The 25,578-nt window shown below is 46.2% G+C and overlaps 1 protein-coding gene across 2 annotated transcripts in view; it reads right to left on the bottom strand.

Moving 5' to 3' along the window:
- Positions 1-21,539, bottom strand: part of CHMP4B (charged multivesicular body protein 4B) — a 44,468-nt gene extending 22,929 nt beyond the window's left edge. Inside the window, exon 1 of one of the 2 annotated variants that reach the window (XR_011466588.1) lies at positions 21,119-21,529. Coding sequence is in view for 1 of the 2 variants with exons in the window: in XM_005896927.2 (XP_005896989.1) it covers positions 21,119-21,308 (190 nt within the window). In the remaining variant the exon portion in view is untranslated. Of the gene's footprint in view, positions 1-21,118 lie in introns of both variants that reach the window. The other variant, XM_005896927.2, reaches the window with a different exon arrangement.
- Between the last annotated feature and the right edge of the window lie 4,039 nt (positions 21,540-25,578).

The raw sequence follows: 25,578 nt of genomic DNA, 5'->3' as shown, positions 1-25,578 counted from the left end.
GCCTGAATTGAAACACAGTTTGTCTGACTCCAAAGTTCTTATTACTATCATTATTCCTTCAATTTTATAGATAAGGACACAGATACTCAGAGAGCTTCTCTTAATGGCAGACATCAAATTTGAGCACCTTTCTGTTGAATGGTTAATCCTGGCCAACCAAAATTTGAAAAGTAAAAACAGACCTGCCGCAACAAAGTCAATGTACTTAATGCCACAAATCAGTACACTTGAAAATGGTCTACATGGTAAATTTTATGTTACGTATAATTTACCACCAAAAAAGGTTCCTGGGTTTGCTATCTGGTCTTCTCTCTTCAACACTGTAGCTTGTAACCATACATATGACTGAGAATAACAAAACTGGAGGATCTACTCTAAAGTGCACAGAATTAGCAGAACCTGAAGATCATTTCTATTCCCTGAAAAATATATGACAGTTCTAGATTATAGTCTGATTATTTAGAAAAGAATGCAAAGAAAGGAATGTCAAAAAGCAAGCTTCCTGTCAAGGAAAGCAATATGTACCTCAAGTGTCCCCAAGCAGTCACTCAGAAAACAAAAAGGTAAGAAGGAGAAACACTAGAGATTCTCCAGCCAATTAATATCCTTAATCACGACCACCATAGCCCCAAGTCCCCATGCTATGGGGCTCCTGGGCCCTCCCCAGAGATGGCTGGCTGCCTCTTCACTCTTACCCCCCATCGGCCTCGGCACTTTGGTTCTCTGACTCCAAATGTGGGGAACCACCCAATGCTCCTGCCACTCTGTTCACTGCATCACTGCCACCCTCTTTCAGCCAAGCTTTCTTTCAAGTCCTGCTGAACACTCATTCCTCGAGAACATCTTCGTATGCCACCAGATATGAAACCTGGCTCTGGTTCCAGCTCTGGTCAAATTAGTTTCTCCATCTTTAAAATGAGGGTGCGGAAAAGACACAAATGATCTAAGTCAAAGGTTCCTAACCTTTTTGGCACCAGGAACTGGTTTCACGGAAGGCAATTTTTCCATGGACAGTAGGGTGGGGTGGTTTTGGGATGATTCAAGTACAGTAGGGTTTGTGCTTCAATGAGAATCCAATGCCCACGACACTGATCTGACCAGAGGCAGAGCTCAGGTGGTAATGCAAGCAATGGGGAGTGGCTGTATACACAGATGGAGCTTCGTTTGCTTGCTCTCCTCCCGCTGTGTGGCCTGGTTCCTAACAGACCTCGGACTGGTACCAGGTCCGTGGCCTGGGGGCTGGGGATCCCTGATCCAAGTCTCTTATATTTCCAAGACACAGTAATTCATCAGAACCTGAACAAGTTTCAGTCAGACTAAGGCTTCTGCCCTCCTTCTTCCCTACTGTTTACACATGGACCAAGATACAGCCCCGTCACATGCAGATGTCCTAACGTGTTATCTCGTCATGATGACCATGTCTCAGGTGTTGGTCTTCACTGCTTCAAGAACTCTTTAAAGAAAAGAATCACCTTGTGTCTACTTTGGAATGACCTTCTGCCCTCCTGTCAACCAGAGCCATACGCCTTTACTAATAATTAAGACAGAACAAAAACTTGTTCCTCACACATGAAAAAAGATCAGAAAAGTCTGTTTAAGAGACAGAAAATGTCTATGTTTTAACTATTCAACCAAAGTGGGCAGAGAAATTCAGGTCAAAATCAACATTAACTCACGTAAGACTTGTGGCCTTACGAGTCTTAAAACCAAAGAGAGAAGGGAAGTCAGCTCCTAAAGAGCCTAAGGCCAAAGAAGTCAGCGGGCAGGGGTGGGGGTCCCTCTTGGTTTTGCTTTCTTCCACACTGCTGAACTCTCCCCTGCTTCTCAGCAGAGAAGGTAAAGCTGAGCAAACCCCACAGACGGGGATTTTCAGCTGAGCCTGCACCTCTCCAAGTTCCCAGCATGGCCTGAGAATGTAAACAACTGGGTGAGAAGAGACTGAAAGTCTATAATCTGGCCCCTTTCCTGTATTTCTAGATAGTAAGGGAAGTGGGTAAACATCTGCATCTACAGAATACACACAACCTCTCCCCCCGCAGCAAGCGTCAGCCTCCCTCCTCCACTGTCTCTCACAGCCTTTCTCTCTGTCCCTTGGATTCTATAACCCCTGACGGGTTGTGAGCCGAGACAGGACCACACTTACTGCTGTCTATACTCCCAGCACAGAACCCTGCCCTACCAGGCGCTTAGGAAAACAGACGCCGAGTGAGCAGCAGAAGGAAAACAGAACGGCCTCCGAGACTCCTGCAGGTAAACAGACACCGCTCTCGTCTCAGGTCCTGAGACCCTATGAGAGCGAGACTGCCTGAGTGCTGAGTGTTCAGTATCTTGATCTGGGTGGTGGTCACATGGGCACATACGTGTGTAAAAATTCACTAAGCAGTCCACTTCAGACCTGTCACTTCACCATAAATAAATTATACCTCAATCAAAAGAAAAAAAAATCAAGAAGCACCGAAAATTGCTATTTATACGCCAACTCTTTCCTAGGTCTCTTTCTAGACTTCCTAGTCCTCCAGAGTCCGCAAAATGGGCCAGAGGTAGGGACTGTTCAGACCCCTTGCACAGGAGCACCCTGAGAGGCAGGAAAGACAGCGGGGCTACACAGAGTGTCAGGAATGTAGCAACAAGACCCTGAGATCTGGATCCTCCAGGCAGCCCACAAAACCACCAACAGCCAGTTATAACTCAAAAGAAAAAAACCCTTCAAAATAGCAGCTGTCTGCTCCACCGTGCCTGTTAGCTGGCTTTCTTGCATGGCAACTTTATTTTCAGGATCATTCTGGCAGGGCTGGGCACATGCCACCACAGCATTTGCTGAGAAGCAGTGAGGCACAACTCACTGCAACGAGGAGACAGGAGCTGTGGATTCCAGTCCCGGGTGGGCTTTCAAGAGCGACATCACTTTCAACTGGTCACCAAACTCTCTGGGCCTGGGACGCCCCTCTGTATACAAGACAGAAGAGTTCTAAAGTTGTGTGATCCTCCAGAGCTGTTTAGGAGACAGGAACGTAGTGTGGAAGTTAATAAAAGGGAGAGAACTGTTTTAATGGGCACTAGTAGAGACTTGAGGTTTTGAAGGCCTTAATTTAGAACCAGGTAAGTAAATGTCTTCCATATTCCTAAGAGGCGTAGCTGCTTGTGGCGGTAGCAGATTTACACTAAGCACAGAACGCCTTTGCAGAGAAGGCCATGGCTCTTCCCAAGACCCCCAGCATCATCTACAACTGCAATCCTCAAGAGCAGATTTAATTTAAGTGAGTCAAGTCAGGCCACTCTTGGTAGCTGGTTCTTCTCTCCACTCCCCTCACACAGGAGACAAGTCCCCTACATTCCATGGCCTCAAAGCTGGGTCAGTGAGGAAGTCAAGTCCTACTGCAAGGGAGCACTCTCAATATGCTTAACTGGTCAGCGCCGAGTTTTTGTCCAGCCGAACTTGAACCTGCTTAAGCCCCAGAAGAAACCTGTGGCTCTGATTTGCCCAAAAGCTGGCAGTCTAGTCAGAGGGAGGCTACTGATCCAGACGAGGAGAGATGCCCTCCGGCGTCTGTGCCTATTGCCTGGATGGAGTCTCAGGGGAGCAGCTAAATGCCATTATGCAGCTCTGGTCTCTGAACTAGAGAACTGAAATGGAAAATGACCTTTTACAAAATAGTCTATAGCTTCCCCAACTTTTACAATGAGCAGGGAGGAACGCACGCTGTTAACACATGAAACGAATGCTGAGCTACTCCATCTTTTTACACAGCAAAACTGCTTGGAACATCTGGTTCTCTGGAGGATTGCTATAAAACGGCACTTGTTGACTCAGAGAATGTCAGAGCAGGAAAGAACCTTAGCATTCATTTAATCTGTCCTTCTCATTTTATTGTTGAGAAAACAAAGGCCGAGAGTTGGGCAGGACTCGCCCAAAGATACCAGCTGACAGAGTCAAAACTAGAACCAGGCTGCTTTAAGTCCTAGGGCTCAGTTCGACCATCCTGCACGAAGGCAGCACCCAGGGAACAGGAAAACTAACGGAAGTCCAGGAGCTCAGCAAACAAAGGGGGAAAAAAAAGAGTTAGTTCTCAGATTTTTGTGACTAGGAGAGAAGAGTCCAGGCTGAACTTGAAGTATATGGCCTCATAAACAGAGGTCCTTGTCATCAGCCAAGGGAGTCACCAGCTCTCTTTTAGCTCAAAGATAAATATAAAGAGAAGATTAAATAATAGCAAAGATCACAACTAACTGAGTGAGCCAGCCAGGCAGCTAGGGTGAAATGCACTATATGAAGCAGCAAACGACCTGATTAAATAAAGGAGGCTTGGTTGAGCTAGTTTAGGCAGGAAATATTTATGTGCCTGCTTACCTTCGGCATGTAACCTGAGATTCGCTCAGAGTGGAAAAAAAAGTTGCTATTCTGCCTCTATCCAGCTGCCTAGGGTGTGCTGGGCTTCGGGAAAAGCAGAAGGGGAACCAGGAAGAAGTTAACGGAGAAAAAGGGTGGTGAGCCATGTGTCCCCTGCTATAAGGCAACAGCCGCTCTACCTGCCTCATTCTCTCAAGTAATAATGGGCAGAAAGTCTACTGGGGGGAAACCTCGCCAGGTGCTGGGGAAACATGGCCGCTCAGTTCTCAGTTCAGTTGCTCAGTCGTGTCTGACTCTTTGCAACCCCACGGACTGCTAGGCCCCACCAAAATGCTCTCCAGACAGAATGTGTCTCTCGGGTATCTGCCCCACTAAAATCAATAACACAGATTCCTCAGCTTGGCATCCAGGGTCTCCTCAGGGAAGCCACAGCTTACCTTTCCAACTCTTACTCCACCCGGGGCCACCCCCACCCCCCACCCATACCCCATAATCCTCCTACCCCTCCCATAATCCCCTCTCCCCCTCCCACCCCTCACATGGCATAGGCTAATCTCAGGACCCTGGCTCCCACAATCCCCTCTGCCTGGAATGACCCTAACCCCCTCCCTGTCCCCAATCCCTTCATCTGTGCCCCATTCAGCTGGGTCCTGTAGAGTCCCTTCACATGGAGTCTTTCACAGAACACTCAAAATGTTGGCCAAATTGGGTGGAACTTAATTTAACTACCCTTTTCCATCATCATCTGACAGAAACAAACAGCTACATCCTGGGATGCCAACTAGAGTGCCAGCTCCTAAATCTGGGAGTAGGGACCATTTGTGTGGCCTGGCCTCTCTGCCTCTTATCTCTGAAATAAGAGCAATAGTGCTTGTCAGAGAAGCTGAGTGCCTGAGATGAGAGGCTTTGGAAACACACATTCTCAAGTACAAGGCCATTATTTTAAAGGCCCCTTAGGCCCACGCCCCATTGACCAACTAATGCTAAGAACTTAAAGCTTGTCTCCAGCCAAAGCCCCTTCTAGTGTCACCAATGCCCCACGGACAGCTGTGAGAGGGCTGCAATGAGGACACTGGGTAGCCGCTCGCTTTTTATTTCCGCAGAGTGTGAGATTTCCAGCTCAAGTGTGGCTATCAACTCATGGTTTCAGAAGAGCCTGGAGTCTGAGGCCTGCTGTTTTCTCAAATCGCACAGTATAATGCGTCAACTGGCTCCCGGCCTACGGGTGTGGGCCCGTGGGGTTGACAGGTATCACTCCGCTGCTCTGTGAATGCGCCGACCCAGCACTCTCTGCACACTGAACGATGGATATATTGCACAATAACTAAAGCAACCACCACCTCCCCACCTTCTACCATTCATCTCAGACACAGTCCTAGGATAAAGACACAAAACAGCCGGTATTCAATAAATACTAGTTGAAGGGAATAATGTACCTTCTTAATTAATGGGTACTAAAAGCACAACTATTATCACATGACCGTACCAAATATTTTTTGGAACTAGATAAGGGTCTTCCAATCTGAAAAGACTGAGGGTCTCTGGGATGATGAAAGAGTCCTGGTGGGGAAGGATTCAGGTCCAGATCCTGATACTAACTACACTCCCAGAAAGCAGAGCCAGGAGGCCCTGAGCCATCTCCAAACCTTGGTTTCCTCAGCAGAACAACAAAAAGATAGTCTAACAGGAAAGGCAAACGAAAACTACAATGATTCAGAATGACCATTGTTAAAAATCTACAGACACACACACACATACACACACATCTACAAACAACAAGTGCTGGACAGAATGCGGAGAAAAGGAAAGCCTCCTGCACTGTTGGTGGGAATGTAAATTGGTGCAGCCACTAATGCAAACAGTTCGGTTGTTTCTCGAAAAACTACAAATAGAGGGGCCATATGATCCAGGAATCCCACTCCTGGGTATATACCCAGACCAGACTATAATCCAAAAAGATACACGCACCCCTGTGTTCAACAGCACTATTTACAATAGCCAAGACAAGGATGCAACCTAAAGGTCTGTCAACAGATGAATGGGTAAAGATGTGGTATATACATATACACAACAACATGGACGGACCTAGGGATCATCATAGGAAATGAAGCAGGACGAAGACAAATACCATACAGTATCACTCATACGTGGGACCTAAAATATGACCCAAAGGAACTTATCTACGAAACAAAAAAGACTTACGGACCTAGAGAACAGACTTACGGGTGCCAAAACAGTGCAGGGTTGGGGGGGGGAAGGCAAGGACTGGGAGTTGGAACTAGTGGACGCGAAGTATTGTATACAGGATGCATAAACAAGATCCTACTGCATAGCACAGGGAACTACATTCAATACCCTGTGAAAAGACATAATGGAAAAGAATATAAAAAAGAATGTATGTATAAATGTATCAATCACTTTTCTGTACAGCAGAAACTAATAAACGCTGTAAATCAACTATCACAAACCAACTCTTTGTGACCCCATGGACTGTAGCCCACCAGGCTCCTCTATCCATGGGATTTTCTAGGCAAGAATCCTGGAGTGGGTTGACATTTCCTTCTCCAGGGGATGTTCCTGACCAGGGATTGAACCCGTGTCTCCTGTGGCTCCTTCACTGCAGGCAGATTCTTTACCCACTGAGACACCTGGGAAGCCCTCCCTTCATTCAATACCCTGTGATAAAGCATAATGGAAAAGAATATGAAAAGGAATGTATATAGGTATCAATCACTTTGCTGTACAGCAGAAACGAATAAACACTGTAAATCAACCATACTTCAACAAAATAAATTTTAAAATGAAAAAAAAAACACTCTAACAGGTGTTCCCGGCTCTGCTCTTTAAGATCCCTCCCCCTAGGCCAACCTCTAAAGCTTTAGAGCTGTACCTGTGTGGCTTCACCAGTCCTAGAATAGTGGTCCTCAACTCTAGGAGCTTTTGTCTCTTAGGACATTCAGCAGTGTTTGCAGAGATTTTTGGTGGCCACAATTTGGGGTGGGGGTGTGCTATGGACATCTAGTGAGCAGAAGCCAAGGGTGCTACTAACCAGCCTGCAATGCACAGGACCACTCCCCATCCAGCCCAAAATGTCAACAGTGCTGAGGCAGAGAAACTAGAGACCACTGAGAGAAGGAGCTTACTGCTGTAGAAGAAATGGAAACCAGGCTGGGAAATGCACAATGCTGATGTTGTAGCAGACTGGGAATGAATGAATACAGTGAACAAAAAAGCTCTCAAACCATTCCAGACACGTAAGAACAATCTCCTGTCCATCTTCTCTCTGGCACTAGTCCCACTGTGTTAAGATGATTCAGTCACTCTGCTGCTGCTGCTGCTAAGTTGCTTCAGTCATGTCCGACTCTGTGCGACCCCAGAGATGGCAGCCCACCAGGCTCCCCCGTCCCTGGGATTCTCCAGGCAAGAACACTGGAGTGGGTTGCCATTTCCTTCTCCAATGCATGAAAGTGAGAAGTGAAAGTGAAGTCGCTCAGTCGTGTCTGACTCTCAGCGACCCCATGGACAGCAGCCTACCAGGCTCCTCCATCCATGGGATTTTCCAGGCAAGAGTACTGGAGAGGGGTGCCATTGCCTTCTCTGTCAGTCACTCTAAGAACCCACAACCTTGTTCCTCCTCAACCTGACCCATGCCCATTACTGACACACAGCTTTCGAGATTGAGCATAAATGAAAGGGAGTCAGGATGGTGCGAGATGTGGCAGGAAAGCACGAGACTTGGGGCGTCATGAAGGCTAGCCTTGGCTCAAGCCCTAAAGAAGCCACTTAATTGCTTTGAGCTTTTAGTTTCTCTCTCTGCAAAACGGGTTAAAATCACTTTGTCCCATCCGCCTTATAGAATTTTCTCTGGGTTCAAAATAAGATCATGGATGTGGAAAGGGTTTTGGAAGCCACAGACCCAGCACAAATGTGAAGCACTCTCCTGCAGAGTAACAGGTGCTCATACTCTAGAGGGAATATTGTAAAAATTAATTTCCAATGACAAGACTTTATCCACTGGTAAGTTATAAGCACTCAAGGTTAGAGTCCTGGTCCTATGGAACACCAAAGATACTACAGCCCACCATAATGCAGCCCATCTCAGGATGCCCAAGGTTCCTGGGTCAGCCCAGTGATTCAAGTACTCTGAACTTTGGCTTTCTCATCTCTAAAAGTGGGAAGGTAATACCACTTCATATACAAGGTTGTTTGAAAAGGTCAAATGTGATCAAGTTTGTAGAGTCCATGCCATTTCCCAAAGATGGGGGGAATATTTTCATTTTCTGATTTTTCCCCTGAAAAAATAATTTTTTGCTTCAAAAAATTTTTTTTAGAATGACGAAAATAACTTAAGGTGTTTTTATAGTGTTATTTGTCCTTTACACCTCTGAAATTACCTCTAAAATCTAAGCATAAGAAGAGTGGTCAGGGACTTCCCTGGTGGTCCTGTGGTTAAAACGCCACGCTTCCACTGCAGTGAGCATAGTCTGGATCCCTGGTTGAGAACTAAGATCCCACATGCCGATGATGTGGCCAAAAGAAGGGGATGGGGTGGGGTGGGGGGTTGTCGCAGCTGCAAGCCCAGCAGCCCTGACTCCTAAGAGCAACAAGCTGAATGCCAGTTTGATACCAACTCCCTCCTGGGACATGGCCACACAGGGCTATCAGCACCCACTACAACTCAACACCTAAATCTTTTAACTCCAGACCTGCCAAGCAATCTACAACCACTGACTGCCCTTGTGCAAGATTCTAAAAGGAGAAAATGCTCTGGGGAGGTGAAAGCAACTGATCCAGCTAACGGAAAATTAAGAAACTAGTCTCGTGAACTCTGGGGACACTGAGCTAATCAAACTCCTCACCCAAATGGGGAGCCTTTCAGATGGCTTCATCTGAGTGGCAGCTCCTCTGCAAGCCTCTGCAGAGAACAGCAGCCAGGCTACTCATGTGTACACGTCTTATGTTTGGTTTTACAACTACCAAATCTACACATATTACAGGTCTTACACAGATTACAAAGAACTTACAGTTCCTGCTTTAGCAGACAGTAAAGAAGCCATTCCTCAAGTTTATTAGTCATTATTTCCTTTTATAGGAAGAATAAGCTACACTTCAGTATTCTAAAGCCAATTATTTTTATCACCCAACTAAGTTAAACATTTATCCATTCTTACGTCCCCGCCAAAGGGGCTTCTGATTCAAATAAGGTACTTTTTCAAAGTACTACATATATTACTATAGGACTTCCCTGATGGCTCAGTGGGTAAAGAATCCGCCTGCAATGCAGGAGCCACGGGAGATACAGGTTCAGTCCCTGGGTCAGAAAGATCCCCTGGAGGAGGAAATGACAACCCACTCCAGTGTTCCTGCCTGGAAAATCCCATGGACAGAGGAGCCTAGTGGGCTACAGTCCCTGGGGTCACAAAGAACTGGACACGACTGAGCACATGGCACATTATTATATATTACCATGCTCCTGGTTTTCCCTTCTCAAAACTTTTCCATTTAATTCAAAGTTTCAAGCACTCATACGATTTGAGTTCCCTACTGCTTTAACATTCTACTACTCTCCAAAATAACTATTTAATAAAACACAGATTCAAGTAACACACACACAGAGCTGTTTTGACTCCCTCCACTGCATATCCTGTACTGTGAAATCTAAATATGCTTCTAGAACAGATCACACTGTACCTTGATTACATCTGTTTACTTGTCTGTCACTCTGGCTAGATTGTGAGCACTTCATTGGCAATGACCTGACTCCATCTGCATTTACCCAGTAAACTAGGACAGTATCTAGCACAAAGCTCAAGTTCACATATATTTATCAAATGGGTACATGAATGAAACAAAAGTTTCTAGCAACCTTCTTTCATAATGGACTATCTCAGGACTTGCCTGGCAGTCAAGATTCCACACTGCTAATGCAAGGGATACAGGTTTGATCCCCGGTCAGGGAACTAAGATCCACATGCCTGCCATGTGGTACGATCAGTAAATAAATAAAAATAAATTAAAAAAAATAAAACGGACCATCTGAAACAAAATGCAAATGTCTTACCTATGCAGAACGAAGACAGAAAAGATTTGGGGTCTCAACAGCAGAGTCCCGAAACAGTGCACAATCTCTAAGTTCATTTCAAAACCCCCTTCCTCAAATACACTCTCCTCAAAAAGCCAGATGAAAGCAAAAGTTCTCTCCGTTGTAACTGAGGTGGTGTCATATACCAAACATGAAAGGCTTACACCCAACCCCCACCTCACCCTGCCCCACCTCGCAGCTACCTACTCCTTTACAGTGCAAGTCGCTTGGTCGTGTCCGACTCTTTGCGACACTATGGAATATACAGTAAATGGAATTCTCTAGCCCAGAATACTGGAGTGGGTAGCCGTTCCCTTCTCCAGGGGATCTTCCCAACCCAGGGATCAAACCCAGGTCTCCCACATTGCAGGAGGCTTCTTACCGTCTGAGCCACCAGCCTAATGCAAAAGATCACATTGCCATCCCCAATCCTAAACTGGGGCCAGTCTCCCAAACTCAAATCTCCACCAAGCTACATTTAGGGTGTTCTCATGGGTGGTACCCATGGCCAATTTTGGACTTTAATTACTGCTGTCCAGGGTTTATCCCTTCACCAGGAGTTGGGCTTCCTGGGAGCAGGACTATAAGGCAGGACGCCACATTTCAGCAGGAAACCTTGATTGGGTGAAGGCCTGAACTCCTGCTTTGGGACCACAGAGCCTCCTGGCTCTGAGCAAACTCAACTGCCCTGATTGTTCAATGGGAAAAAACTTACCTCAGCAGGTTGTGCCAAGCTCCAGGCCAAGACTCCTAAACACCCTGATGCTTGACGCTGGGGCTTTCTGTTTTGTTGTGTTGTGTTTTTTAGTATGTTGTTGTTTTATTTTGAGGGTGAAAAAGAGATGACAAAGCTTTTTGCTGGATTTTAAACCCAATCAGGAATCCCTGCTCAAAAACTCACTAACGCCTTAAAATCTAGAAAAGATGTCATTTTACAGAATCAAATAGGGCAAGTTTAATGCTGGAATTCCCCATTTCATCATCCCACCTCACTCCCTCTCGCCTAGCTGAGAAACTCCTTGGATTTTTCTAGCTTTACTTTATCCAAAAACTCCTGAAAAAGACACTTTACCTAGGATGGTTCTAAGACTCCAGTCAGAAAACGTATGCGCTATTTAGTTGTGATAACTTCTTTCTCTGAGAAAGCCACAGATCTGTCCAATGCTAGGATCCACTGGGCCAGGCTGTGTCTTTTTCACTGCCTGGAAATCCACACGGCATCTCAGACGGCTCCCAACACAGAACAGGCACTCGGAGAACATCTGTTCCTCCTGATGCAGAAAACTGGTGGACCAGAACAGTATCAGTGCCAGATGAACAGAAGAGGAAACAGTCATAAAGCCACTGAACCAAGAAATCAGAACTCACTGAAAAATAATTTCTGGTGGAAAAAAAATATGACTTTAAAAAACTCACTTCCTAACCCACTCCAGGTGGAGTTATCTCTGCACCTGGGGTCCTTCTAGTGCTCTACACAAGCTCACTGGGCGAAAGAGTGTTCTTTCTTTACCCCCTGGTCCTCCATCCGGGGAGTGATGCTCACTGAGGAAGGGAACTACCTTTAACGTATCAGCAACTACCTCTAACTTATGAGCAACACCAGCCGGGGTTGCTGGCGCCTGCTAGTCAGTGGGTCCTCATGGCCAACAGCTTTACTGAATGCATGTCAGTTATCTAGATGGCAGGCTTCTGACTGAAGGTAGCTGGGACAGGCTGAGCTGGATAAGAGTTCAATCATTAAGCCGCAGAACGAGTGAGCAAATTAGCCAGGTACACAGAATTCTTGAGTGTCCAGGAAAAGAAAGAATACTGGCATGGACATGTGAAAAGTGCCCAACATTCTCACGTAATCACTACAACGTGAGGAAGAGGGAGGAGGGAAAGCTATGTAACTATAGAGAGGCGTCTCTTTTACGAGCATACACACCACCTGAAGATCTCATAAAAAAAAAAAATTAAAAAAAATTAAAAAAATAAAATAAAATAAAAGTGCAGGCTCAGCTTCACTGGGTGGGGCTTTCGCATCAGCAGGTCTAACAGTTTCACGGTGTGCCCACAGACCACACTTTCAGTAGCAAAGTTCTGTTGTTATTGCTATTGTTTTCAACTTTTTAAAAACTGAAGCATAGTCAATTTACAACACTGGTGTTTTCTGTTTTGATTGAAGTATAACTGACCCACAGCACTATGTTAATTTCAGGTGCCCACAGAATGACTCAACATTTCCATACAAAACAAGCACCCTGATAAGCTGAGCTAGCATCTGTCACTATACAAAGTTATTACACTATTACTGACTATACTCCCCATGCTGTGTACATTTCCTCTTTTTTTTTTTAATATTGTTTTATTTTGGGCTGCACTGGGTCTTTGATGCTGTGCTCGGGCTTTCTCTAGTTGTGCTGTGCAGGCTTCTCATGGCGGTGGCTTCTCTTGTGGAGCACGGGCTCTAGGAGCGCAGGCTTCAGTCATTGCCGCGTGTGGGCTCAGTAGTGGTGGCACAGGCTTGGCTGTCCTGTGGCACGTGGAACCTTCCCAGGCCAGGGATCAAACCCGTGTCCCCTGCATTGGCAGGTGGGTTCCTAACTCTGGACCACCGGGGAAGTCTAACTCATTTATTTTTAGAACTAAAAGTCTGTACCTCCTAATCTCCCTCACCTATGTCATTCACATCCCCACACTCCTGCCCTCCTCCAGCAACCACCTGTTTATTCTCTGCATGCGAAGCAAAGTTGTATAGTAAATACTGTATCCTGTGTTTGCAGCTGAAGAAGCTGATGGTCAGGGACAGGAGGATACTTTTACCAGCAAGCAGAGGTGGAATGTGAAATCAGGTCACCTGATCCCAAACTTAGAGCTTTTTTTTACTAGACCATATCACTATCCTCCTGAACTAAATATCCAGGACCATGAAGACATATAGCTTTCCCGCATCCCTCAAGTTAGCCCTCCCGCCAGCTCTGCCATGTAACGTAGAGGGAAGAGGGAAAGCTAGAAATAGAAGCTATGGGAGAATCAAGCCAGCCAGATGCTCGTGTTAAGAACTTAAACCATTCAATCCTTCAGCTAAGGCTCCTTAAGAAGGATCAAACAAACTGTGTGTGAGTGAGTGTGTGAGTGTGTGTGTGTGTGTGTCCTACTCTTTGCGAACCCATGGAGCATAGCCCACCAGGCTCCTCTCTCCATGGAATTTCCCAGGCAAGAATACTGGAGGGAACTTCCCTGGCAGTTTAGGGGCTAAGACTCTGTACTCCTAATGCAGGTGGCCCTGGTTCGATCCCTGGTGGGGAAACTAGATCCCATATGCTGCAACTAAGAGTTCACATGCCACAGCTAAAGATCCTGCATGCTGCAATGAACATGGAAGATTCCAAAGCTGCAACCCAGACCCAGTGCACCCAAATAAATAAAACTAATAAATATTAAAAAAAAAAAAAAAAGAAGAAGAAGAATACTGGCATGGGTTCCATTTCCTCTTCCAAAGGATCTTTCTGACCCAGGGATCAAACCAGTGTCTCTTGGGATTCTTTACCACTGTGCCACCTGGAACAAATTTTAGGGGCTCCTAGATGCTTGCTCCTTCACTAATGAAAGACCACGGGAAAGTGTAATCAATCAAGTGTAAAAAAAAAAAAAACAAGAAAAATTCTCAGTGATATGGGAATTATCAGGGCCATACAGCACACAGAACTAAATTAATTCCTAACAGACAGCCAGTCCTCCGTGTTCTGGGCTGCAGTGCTCAGACCTCAGCTGGCAAAGTCATTGAGTGGTCAGCTCTGCCCACTTCACACCTTAAGAGCGACACTGATGAACAGGAGCCCACCTACAGGAGGGTAACAAGGAAAGAACAAAAACACCAGGCCAGGAACAGTCAATGGAACACAGAAGACCTGTCCAAGAGAGGTGCAGGTTGAGACGTAAGCCCCATTTGCCTTGATCTATCTTCCCAAAGGGGGATGAGACCTGTTTTCTGAGGCAGAATTCACCACCTGTTCTTCCAGCTGAAGCAAACAGTTCACCGCTGACAAGCGTCAGGGGTGGCATTCGCCCCTAAACCTTCTAACTCCAGATCCCACATTCTTTCCACCAGCCGAAGCTGCTTCCCTGTGGAGCCACCACCCCGGCCTGTACCGGAGGTCGGCACTAGAGGAAGACAGATCTCAGTTTCAAATAAGAAAGGTGGTTTTCTAGTCAGAGCCATCCAAAGGCAGACTATGCAGTAGCGTGAGAGGACAGGGCACCTAATACAAATCCTGTCGGCAGAGAGGTTCAATCAGAGGCTAATCGCTCAGCAGGAACACTGCGAAGGGAATCTGGGTACTGGATGGGTGTCTGTGTGAGATGAACCTGCCAACCCTCAGAAATGAGTTCATCTCTTCCTGCTGGATTTTTCTCTAACGCTTCATTTGTACACGGCTTGCCTTTTATCAGCTACTTGTACGTGTGCGTGTCATCTGCACTGAACTGTGTGCCCTTGTAGCGTCTCATCCATCTTTCTACCTCTTAGTGTGCCTGAGACTATAGCCGGGAAACCAAGGAAATGTACGTGCCTTCTCTGTGCTGGGCGCTCTGCTAGGCACTTTACATGTGTCGCTTTATTCTACAGCCTCACAAGAACCCTAAGAGGTATTGTTCTTACTCTGTGTTTATAGATGGGGAAACGGACTCAGGGAGGATAACTGCCAAGGTATTGCTGGTGAGTGGTGAACCGGCACTCAGTTTGGAAATCTTCTACCTACACCATCATGCTACCTTCCTCCTAAAAGGAACTCAACAAACGTCTGCTGACTTGAGCCAGACACCTTAAAAACAGGCCAGTACTATATCCAGCTAGGTCTCTTGTTGTTTCCTGTTGCTATGCTCAAATTTGCCTTCTAATTATAACCATCCATCCTCAAAGGAGGAAAGGAAATGGCAACCCACTCCAGTATTCTTGCCTGGAAAATCTCAATCCATGGGGTTGCAGAAGAGTCGGACACGACTTGGGTGACTAAGCAACAAATCCTCAAAGTGACCAATATAAAGTTGTCAATTTTTGGATATCCTCTTTCTTTTTTTAAAGACAGTGGCAGAGCACAAAACAACTCTGGGTAAGAGGATCAAGTTTTCACAAACTTCTCCTATGCAAAGAAATCTCTCAAGGCCCCAAGAACCCCAGTCTCCTCCCCGCAGGCCAGAACTCCATCTCAGGACTCTGGACCACTGCAAACATCAGGCCCTGGCTTTCTGCCCCAGAAGTATATGGCTCAAACACATCTTCACAAGCTCCTCTCCAGAACCTAGCTCTCTACACTCACACCCAACTCAGAACAACTCAGAACTTCCTTGAGCAAAATACTCCAGCTCAAAGGTCCTCACGTTTAGCTAAACTTCCAAACAAAATCTATCTTGAATTTCAAATCACACTAGAAACCCACTGGCAGGCACTTTAAAAATATTTAATCTTCCTGCCCAATAGGGAAAAAAAAATTTTTTTTGTAATTTGAATCAAAGGCGCCAGCATGTTTGAAGAGCCAATGCCTAAGGCCTCTCTGACACTCCATCTGTCTTAAGAAATAAACCAAAGCCAATCTGGCCAACCATCTCTTTAAACAAGAAACTTAAGCAGCACCAGGGGAAATCCCCATTGCTCAATTCCCTGGGTGGGTTTCAGGTTTTCCATCCCTGGCCCTCTGGGATAGGCGCTCCTGCTGGCACATGTACCATTAAGACGCTGTACTTTTCAACCTGACATCTTGATTACAGAGGACCAAAAAGCCATGATCACTATAAATTTAACTTATGAAGATGTCTTCCCACGTGCTAACATTTCAGAGCAACTTTATTAAACATGAGAGAGCCACCTTGGCTCCAGCAATGAACAGGACTTAATGAAGATCTACTTCCCATGAGCGTCTGGCCTATCTGCCTCCAGACATTTTCAACTGAACCCAAATGAACCTATAAATGAACTGATTTGCATCCATAAATCCAAGAGAAATATACCAGTGTAGGCGGAGGTATCCAACCTGCCATTTCCCAATCTCATGTAAGTCTCTTGTTAAACTAAAAATATGATCCTTTCAACAGTCAGGTTTCATTTTTATTAAAAGGGGAAAACAGAGAAATCTGAGCCACATAGGGTAGCTTATTTCATAACTAGTTACAATGTCTTAAGAAGAAAACAATGTTTGCTATATGATCATCTTTCTTAAGGAGAAAACCAACCAGGCACTGTTTAAAAAAGATCTAAGCTGGGGAGATTTCTGTCAGTTCACCCGCACCGCAATTCTGGTTCCCATCCAGTTCTCAGTGAAAGAACTTTTCCACTTGACAACTGAACCCAAGAAGTTTGATCAAGGGGTTGGATGGGGTGGGAGATGGGAGGGAGGTTCAGGAAGGAGAGGACATATGTGACCTATGGCTGATTCATATTGATGTATGGCAGAAACCAACACAACAATGTAAAGCAATTATCCTCCAATTAAAAATAAAATTTTTAAAAAGTTTGATCAATAACAACTTTATCAGTAAAGGATAGTTTACTTACTCAATATTTACAATGTGCCACACTCTTTCTTATATTATCTTAGCTAATCCACACCATAGTCATGTAAGATGAATACTATTTCCACTTAATAGAAAAGGAAAAATGACAATATTTAAGTGCCTTGGATGTATCTGTTTTCTCTATATTCCCAGTACTAAGCTCCTCATGTTAAGCATGGGACCTAAGACACAGTTTAAGAGCCTGCCACATGCCTAAGAATCAATACATAACTAAAGAAAACGAAAAGAAATTTGGAAAAAAAAAAAAAATGTAATCCAAACTTTGCTCTATGCCCCTAACTAAAACCACTTATTGGAACATACTTGCCTGATGCAAATTATTGACTTGAACTGCAGAGGTTTGTTTCAAAGAACCATTTGTCATCTTTCTAATATGTACGTCACAAAAATAACATCCACGTTTGGTTACACACTTCACAGGGCAGGGCCTAGTCCTGTCTCACTTCTTTTTCCCCCGATTCAGCACCACACCTTGCACAGGTGGGTGTTTAATGAGCTAAGCGATGACAAAGGTCATGATGAGGCCTGCAGCCAGCACAGGAGTAAACAGAACACAAGATACCCATGGCCACCGGCAGACCTGGTCTCTGCGGCGAGTTACATCCTCTCTCCAGCCTCGGTTTCCTCTCCAGACAATAGGATTAACAGAACATACCCCCAAGGCTGTTTGCATTCATTAAACAAATACTTACTGAGCATAAATACTACCTGCAAGCACCGTGCAGTCCAGTGGACACAGTAATGAACATGACTAACATATCCTGTCTCATGGAGCTCAGTCTCAAGGAAATATCATGAGACTCATGAGGAAAAAGGAGTTTCACAAATGTCAAAGGACTCAGTTAGGAAGTACTGCCCCTCCTCTGTGTTTCCAAACTTGATTAATGGCATCACCATCCACCCACTGTCTGAGCTGTCAACTTAGGAATCACCTTCAACTCCTCCCTCTCCTTCATCGTGCCCACAGTTGTGATCAAGCACCAGCCTTCTGATTCTCCTTCAGAAAAGTCTCTGATGTTTATTACTTCCTGTCAGGTCCTCCATGCTTCTCTAGGCCCTTTGTTCCCACATGGAGTCTCCTTGTAATAATGGCTGCCATTGATTGGTCACTGTATGGCAGGCATTCTACTAAGAACTTTACATGCATATCATAAATTAATCCAATAAGGTAGATACTAGTACCCCTACTGATAAGAGGAGGAATCTGAGGTACAGAGTGACCTGCCCAAGACACGGTTCATGATGAAGCTAGCTCAAATGCACTGTCCATGAGATTCACCCTGACCCTTTACTGGACTCCTGCCCCCGGTCCCTTCCTGGTCAGCGGACATTCCTTCCTTTATTGATACTGCTCTTTCAGAAATCCAAGCTGACCGATCTCTTCTGCTTTAAGACAGCCAATGCTCCTGACCATCTCCAGGCTCAAGGCTACAGGTCACTCCCAAGGGTTACCCATCTGCTCTCCTGCCCCACAGACTCCCACTAGGGGATGCTCTCACTTGGGGCTCCCCAATCCCCTTGCTGATCACTTCACATTTCCGTCCTCAACCAAGCTGCTTTTGCCCTTTGCCCTCCAGACAAGAGTCTTCGGTGTTCTTTCCTCCTTCCTTTCCCACTCTTCCTCCTCTCTCCTCCTCATCCTCTCTCTCACACACAAACTAAAAAAAAAAAAAAAACCACACATACACACACCACCACACACAACTTCCAAAAGGAGGGCAGGCACAGTGTATTTTCATCTCTTCCAAGTCCCAGCTCAGTTCGAGTCAATCAGTGACTAAATGAATGACAGGTTGTGGTGTTAACACCTCATAGCACTGCCCCTATAAGCAAATACAACCTTTCCCCCGGAGGACACTAAAAAGAAGGGGAGATAGCTCCTGTCCTCTCAGGTAAACTCAAGAAAGCAGACTGCTTTCCAAAATGTTCTCACAGCTGGCTGAGCCTGGTAGTCTCATAGTTGGCTGGCAATCTCTCTCCAAGCCTCCTGCAAGCCAATTCAATCACCTCTAAAACTGCAGAAACAAAACTAGCTCCAGACCGAAAGACCACAGGAGACCTGCCCTCTCAGATGGGAGATGATGTAAACTAATGCCCTCCTCCGCCCAGCAATGGGCAAAGCCCTCCCCAAATGCAGACTGGTCAAAACACCGACTCACTACCTCTGTGAACAACAGAGGATCCTGAATGAGGGAGAGTCATGAAAGAAAAATGCTAAAGACAGCAAAATCTAACCCTGCTTTCCAACTCCGGAACTACAACTGGAGTCCAAGCTGCAAATGCCCAGCTGCCTCTGCCCTCACCCGTCTCCCCTCTCCCATTCTCACCCGCCCCCCCCCCCTCCACCAACAGGTCTATTTTCCAAAGAGAGAGGCCCGATGGTGTTTTTAAAATGATGTGAATGATTAGGACAGCCATAATTACCCTCCAACAGTTTTCCATCCACTTGGAATAAAATCTAAACTCTTCACCAGGAAGTTCAGTCCACTCCACACCCACTTGCATTATACCACTCTCTTCAGTCACTGTATTCCATAAACAGAGGTCTTCTGTTGCTTAAAAGAGGCTGATCTCTGGGCCTTTTCCACTGCTGTCTGCTTGCCTGGAAGGCTTCTCCCCTAGACTTCTACAGAACTAGTAACTTCTCAAGGTTCAGTTCAAACTTGACCTTTTCCAAGAGGACTTCCCTGACCACCTTATCTGAAGTGGCACCCCTTCCTACCCATCACTCCCAATCCCTTTTGGTTTTTTTTTTAGCACTTTCCACCACTAGACAATATTTACTTCACCTATATTCCTGTCTTCTCCCTCATGAGAGTGGAAGCTGGTTCTGTTCACCCTCTGAATACCATGCATGTAGTAAGCCCCCCAAAAGAATTTCCAGACTATCTGTTGACTATCATCAGCAAAGGAGTATCCTCAGGATACGTTATTCTGCTCCTCTGTTAGAATGATGAAAACATCTAATTAACCCCTACTATATGCTGGGCACTGTAAATCCACGATCTTCCTTTCAGAGGTAAATTCACTAGCTCAAGGTCACAAAGCTAGTGACTTGCAGATTTCTCAGTTAAATACTTGTTTGTAAAGCTCCTAAACCCCTCTCACCTTTCCCGCTTCTCAGGGGAAGGGTTGTCATGCTATGGTTCATCCTCCTATTGCCATAACAACGACAAAAATCAAATATTTCTAAATTGCTTCATAGTTATTAAAGCATTTTTACATTCACTTGACTTAAGAGGAATACAAACCACTTGCCCAGAAAGCCACACAACAGTAAGTAAAGTGCCTCAGAGTTCAACAGCCCCGCCCAGAACCACAGTAGTGGGGACTGGGGGAGGAGTCAGGGCCAATGGAGGCAAGGAATCCTTATTTCTGGCACACAGGGATCGCGAAGCGGTGAGTCACCGGGTGAAGGCTTGCGCTACGTGAAACTCTGATAAAGCAACAAGAAGTGAATCACAAGAGCTGGAAGGCACTTTAGGCCTACAGAGGGCAAACCCTGGCTGATGGATGGGGGAAATGAGGCTCAAGAAGAAAAGTAACTTGCTCAAGTTCACTCAGCAAGTGAACAGAACTGGAACCAGGGAGTCTCTTCTCCCCCAGTTCCCTTTCCTCTCCATTTAGGCTTCTCAAGGAGAATTCCGAGTCAGGAGATGGGGAGAGACCAGGGACAGCTCATGGACTCCACAGAGGAATCGGGAGAGAGCAGGGGTGGGACCAGGAAGGACACAAGTGTTGGCATGGAGGGCTGAAAGGCGCCAAGGAGGCGACGGCAGTATCTGCGAAGGGGGGGGGTGAGGGCAGGCAAGAGGGAGGAGGAAAAGGCGGAAGAGAAAGAACAGAGTGCAAGCGGAAGAAGAGGAAGAAGAGCTGTGAAATTAGGGTCTGAAGGGGCCTGGCAGAGTGCGGAGAGCCTGAGACGAGAGGGCTGGAATGACAGTGTGATGATGCAGGAGTCCAAGGCTCCGGGAGACACTGAAGGCAATCGGATGGGGAGGGGTCCCGGAACCAGAAAGGCAAGGAAGGGAGTCTGACAAGGTAAGAAAGAGTTCCAGGATCCGAGCAAACACTGGAGCAAGTCTGACGAAGGTGGAGTCCGGCCAAGGGAGTCTGAGGGGGCCCGGCCGACTCACCGCGCTTGTTTTTAGTGCCGTGCTTCTTGGCAGCCGTCAGCTCCTGCTCGATCTTCTTCTCCAGGAATTCCTGCTTCTTACTTAGCATCTCCTCTGTGTCCCGAAGCCTCTGGATGGCCTCCTGGGGGGTCGGGCCGCCCTTGCCGGCCTTACCCCCTCCAGCCCCGAACAGCTTCCCGAACACCGACATGGTTGCTGCTAGCCGCGCCGGCCTACGCCGTCCGCTCCGGCTCGGCTCGGCTCGGGCGCCCGCTCCTCTCCCCGCCGCTCCCTGCCGTCGCAGGCCTCTCCTCCACCTCCGCCCCGCAGCTGGGCCCGGCCGCGCCACCTCCCACAGGCCCCCACGCCCGGCCCGGCAGGCGTCAGGGAAACACGCCGCTGACTACAACTCCCGGTGGGCAACGCGCCGGCCGTGCTTCAAAGCTAATGGAAGGAGGCGCGCTGCATGCCGGGAGGCTATAGTCTTCCGGCTGAAGACACTCGGCGGCGCGTCTTTTTGGTCTAGCTAGGATCAAAGGGCGGGGTGGCATGCTGGGAAATGTAGTCTTCTTGCAACTAATTTTGTTGGGAGGGGGTAGAAAAATAGGAAGAAAAGTAAGAATATTTTATAAAACAGTAATTAACGTTATGCACTTTCTATGATCCAAGCATTGTGAAGTGCTTTACTTGGATTATCACATTTAATTATCACAAGCTTGTGTGAGATAATACTCTTACTATTTTCAGTTCAGTTCAGTTCAGTCGCTTAGTCTCTTTGCGACCCCATGAAGGGCAGCACACCAGGCCTCCCTGTCCATCACCAACTCCCGGAGGCCACCCAAACCCATGTCCATTGTGTCGGTGATGCCATCCAACCGTCTCATCCTCTGTCGTACCCTTCTCCTGCCCTCAATCTTTCCCAGCATCAGGGTCTTTTCAAATGAATCAGCTCTCCGCATCAGGTGGCCAAAGTATTGGGATTTCAGCTTCAACATCAGTCCCTCCAATGAACACCCAGGACTGATCTCCTTTAGGACTTACTATTTTGTAGGTGGGTAACAGTGTTGGCACCCCACTCCAGTACTCTTGCCTGGAAAATCCCATGGACGGAGGAGCCTGGTAGGCCGCACTCTATGGGGTCACTAAGAGTCGGACACGACTGAGTGACTTCACTTTCACTTTTCACTTTCATGCATTGGAGAAGGAAATGGCAACCTACTCCAGTGTTCTTGCCTGGAGAGTCCCAGGGACGGGGGAGCCTGGTGGGCTGCCATCTACGGGGTCACACAGAGTTGGACACGACTGAAGCAACTTAGCAGCAGCAGCAGCAGCAAGACTCACATTTCCCTGATGCCTCAGTAGTAAAGAATCCACCTGCTAAACAACAGACAAGGCCGATCACTGGTTAGAGAAGATCCCCTGGAGGAGGAAATGGCAACCTACTCTAGCATTCTTGCCTGGAGAATCCCATGGACAGAAGATCCTGGTGGGCTACGGTCCAAGGAGTTCGCAAACATTTGGGTACAACTTAGCAACTGAACAGCAACAACCAAGACTCAGAAATTGAGTGACTGACTAGTTTAACTTACTAGCCATGTCTTCACGTATGCTGTTCCTCTACCTGCAATGCCTTTCTATGCTTTATTCACCTAAGTGATTCTTTGAAACCTAGTAGAGGCTAACAGCAAAGCTGGACTGCAAAGGTTCAGAACCCTCCTTGAATACTTACTTGGACACTTTACCTCCCTTCCTCTGTGTGCGTGCCTTTCCAAAACTGTTAACTGGAGATAACAACAGGACCACCTCTGAGCTTGTGTAAGATAGGGTGTGTTAGATGCTTACTTAGCATAGGCCTAGCACAGTACATGCTCAGAAATGTGTATTTTATTCTAGGTCATCATTATGCTGCTGCTGCTGCTACTAAGTCGCTTCAGTCGTGTCTGACTCTGTGCGACCCCAGAGATGGCAGCCCACCAGGCTCCCCTGTCCCTGGGATTCTCCAGGCAAGAACACTGGAGTGGGTTGCCATTTCCTTCTCTAATGCATGAAAGTGAAAAGTGAAAGTGAAGTCGCTCAGTCGTGTCCGACTCTTCGTGAACCCATGGACTGCAGCCTACAGGCTCCTCTGTCCATGGGATTTGCCAGGCAAGAGTACTGTTATGCACAATAGCAATTAAACCAGAAGAAGACTCAAAACTTTCAAAAGTAGCAGAAGTATTGAGGGTTGTTTTTATTTTTTTTGCCCATTCATTACAAAGGCCAACTGGTTATGGGTTCACATATCATTGTTTTCCTCTGTCTGTTGCTGTCAAGAATCACTTCTCTGTGTATTAGCAGTGAGTCTAGTAGCCAATATTTCCCTCAAGCCCACCAATCTAATTTGCTGCTTCCAGTCTTTTGCATTAGTAAACCAGTTCTGAGTAAACCTGTTCTGAATGAGGAACTGAAGTGCTCGCCTATGAAGAAAAACTTCTTTTTTTTTTTTTAATCACTTGCTGGACTCTGTTGCCTAGGAACAGAGTTTCAGATAAATGAGAGCTTAATGGAACTTCTCCTCTATTATTTCACATATGAGTCTTGTCTCCTCCCCAGACTATTATCTACATATAGACAAAAACAAGCTTTGAATGTGGTCCTTGATGTTTTGTTGCTGTAATCTGCTACAACCCCAGCCTCCACCTACAGGTAACTATTCCCAGAGGATGAGAAAGTCCATCTCACCCAACTTTCTAGGTTGGAAACACTTTTTCAAATGTAAGAGACATGCTAGAATTGTCAAGAATTCTCAGCAACATAAATTGTGAAACATAAGCCAGACTTGAGTTTGTTTTGTAATTGAGACATTGCAGTATTTTAACGAGCTTTGCCAGTTGTAAAGAATCTGCCAGCAATTCAGGTGACATGGGTTTGATCCCTGGGTCTGGAAGATCCCCTGCAGAAGGAAATGGCAACACACTCGAGTATTCTTGCCTGGGAAACCCCAGGGACAGAGGAGCCTAGTGGGCTACAGTGCATCAGGTCACAAAAGAGTCAGACACTATTGAGCGACTAAACAACAACGACAATATTTTTATCAAAATAAAAAACAGAAACAGGGAAGTTTCCGTCAAGTCATCTAATGAGTAGAGCAACCCCTCCATATCTAAGCAATCAGCCTCTCCCCTCTTAGCTAAGTCATGCTGTAACCAGACACACAGGTAGCAAACACTTGCTGGGTTTGAGCCATGACCCAGAGAATATATGAACGAGCAGACTCTGTAGACCTCACCACCACCAGTCTCATATTGCTGTGGGGAAAACCATGGATGCTATCAGAGCCCCTCATGTCATAACTCTGGGAGCCCAGAAAAACATCTTGGGGATATGATAGCAGAACACTTAATCTTTAATACCAACCACAATCAATTGGTGTGGGTCACTCAGGTTATTGGGTTGAGAAGAAGTCTGAGTCTGCTTCAGGATATTTTGTAAAAATATGCTGAGATCAATTCATTATGTCTGCCTAGTGTGTTTGAGATGGGAGGTGGTGACATGGGCAAGGTAGCTGCCATCATGGCTGAGGATTCAGCTGCCTTGGTAGAGATTCTCAGGGCAATACTGGGCTTCCCTAGTCTTCATTTTTTCTGGTCTCTGGTCTCTTGGGCAAATGCATAGCTTTTTCAAACTGAGGCCGACTGTTATTGATCTCAGAGGGAGAGCAGTGAGCAGTGAGCAGTCCTGAAGAGAGATCTTAGTTCCCTGCCCAGAAACTGAACTGGGTAACCTGGATGAAAACCCAGGAATCCTATCCATTAGACCACCAGGGACTAGAGGCTAGAAGCAAAGGGCCCTAACTCTTTACCAAGCTTGAAAGCAAGACTATTTCAAGGAGGCAAAAAACTGTGAAAATAGGAAAGTTTATTATTAGAGACATAGCATAACATGTGGGAGAGCGCACAGAGAAACAGTTTGTTTAAGACAGAAGCAAGGCAGAAATACGTACCCAGAGAGAAAGGATATGGGCCTTCTCTCCAAAGAGGAGGAGCACAGTAAGTCAGAAGCTAGGCAGGTACATACACCCACAGGTGTCCGGAACGAGGAGCGCAGTAAAAAGGTCATTTAAATCACTCATATAGGGAAGGTCCCTGGTGGTCCAGTGGCTAAGATTCTGTGCTCCCAATGCAGGGAGCGTAAGTTGGATCCCTGATCAGGGAACTAGATCCCACATTGCCATAACTAAGAGTACGCATGCCGTAACTAAAGATCATGGCATGCCACAATGTAGACCCGGCACAGCCAAATAAATATTCAAGTCACTTATATAAGACGGTGCTTCAAGGTCTTTGTTTACATTTGGCCAATTATCTTGTTTCCTTCTTCACACCTAACTGGTTGACGCACCCTCCCCAAGATGCATACACAAATTTTCTCTAAGATGTATCCTACCTCAAAACACTTTGGGCACATGCCCACATTTATTATGGGTGGGATTGCCTCCCTTT

The sequence above is a fragment of the Bos mutus genome, chromosome 13 (genome assembly GCF_027580195.1).
Source record: "Bos mutus isolate GX-2022 chromosome 13, NWIPB_WYAK_1.1, whole genome shotgun sequence".
Classification (NCBI taxonomy): Eukaryota; Metazoa; Chordata; class Mammalia; order Artiodactyla; family Bovidae; genus Bos; species Bos mutus.
This window is presented reverse-complemented; position numbering and strand designations above follow the sequence as displayed.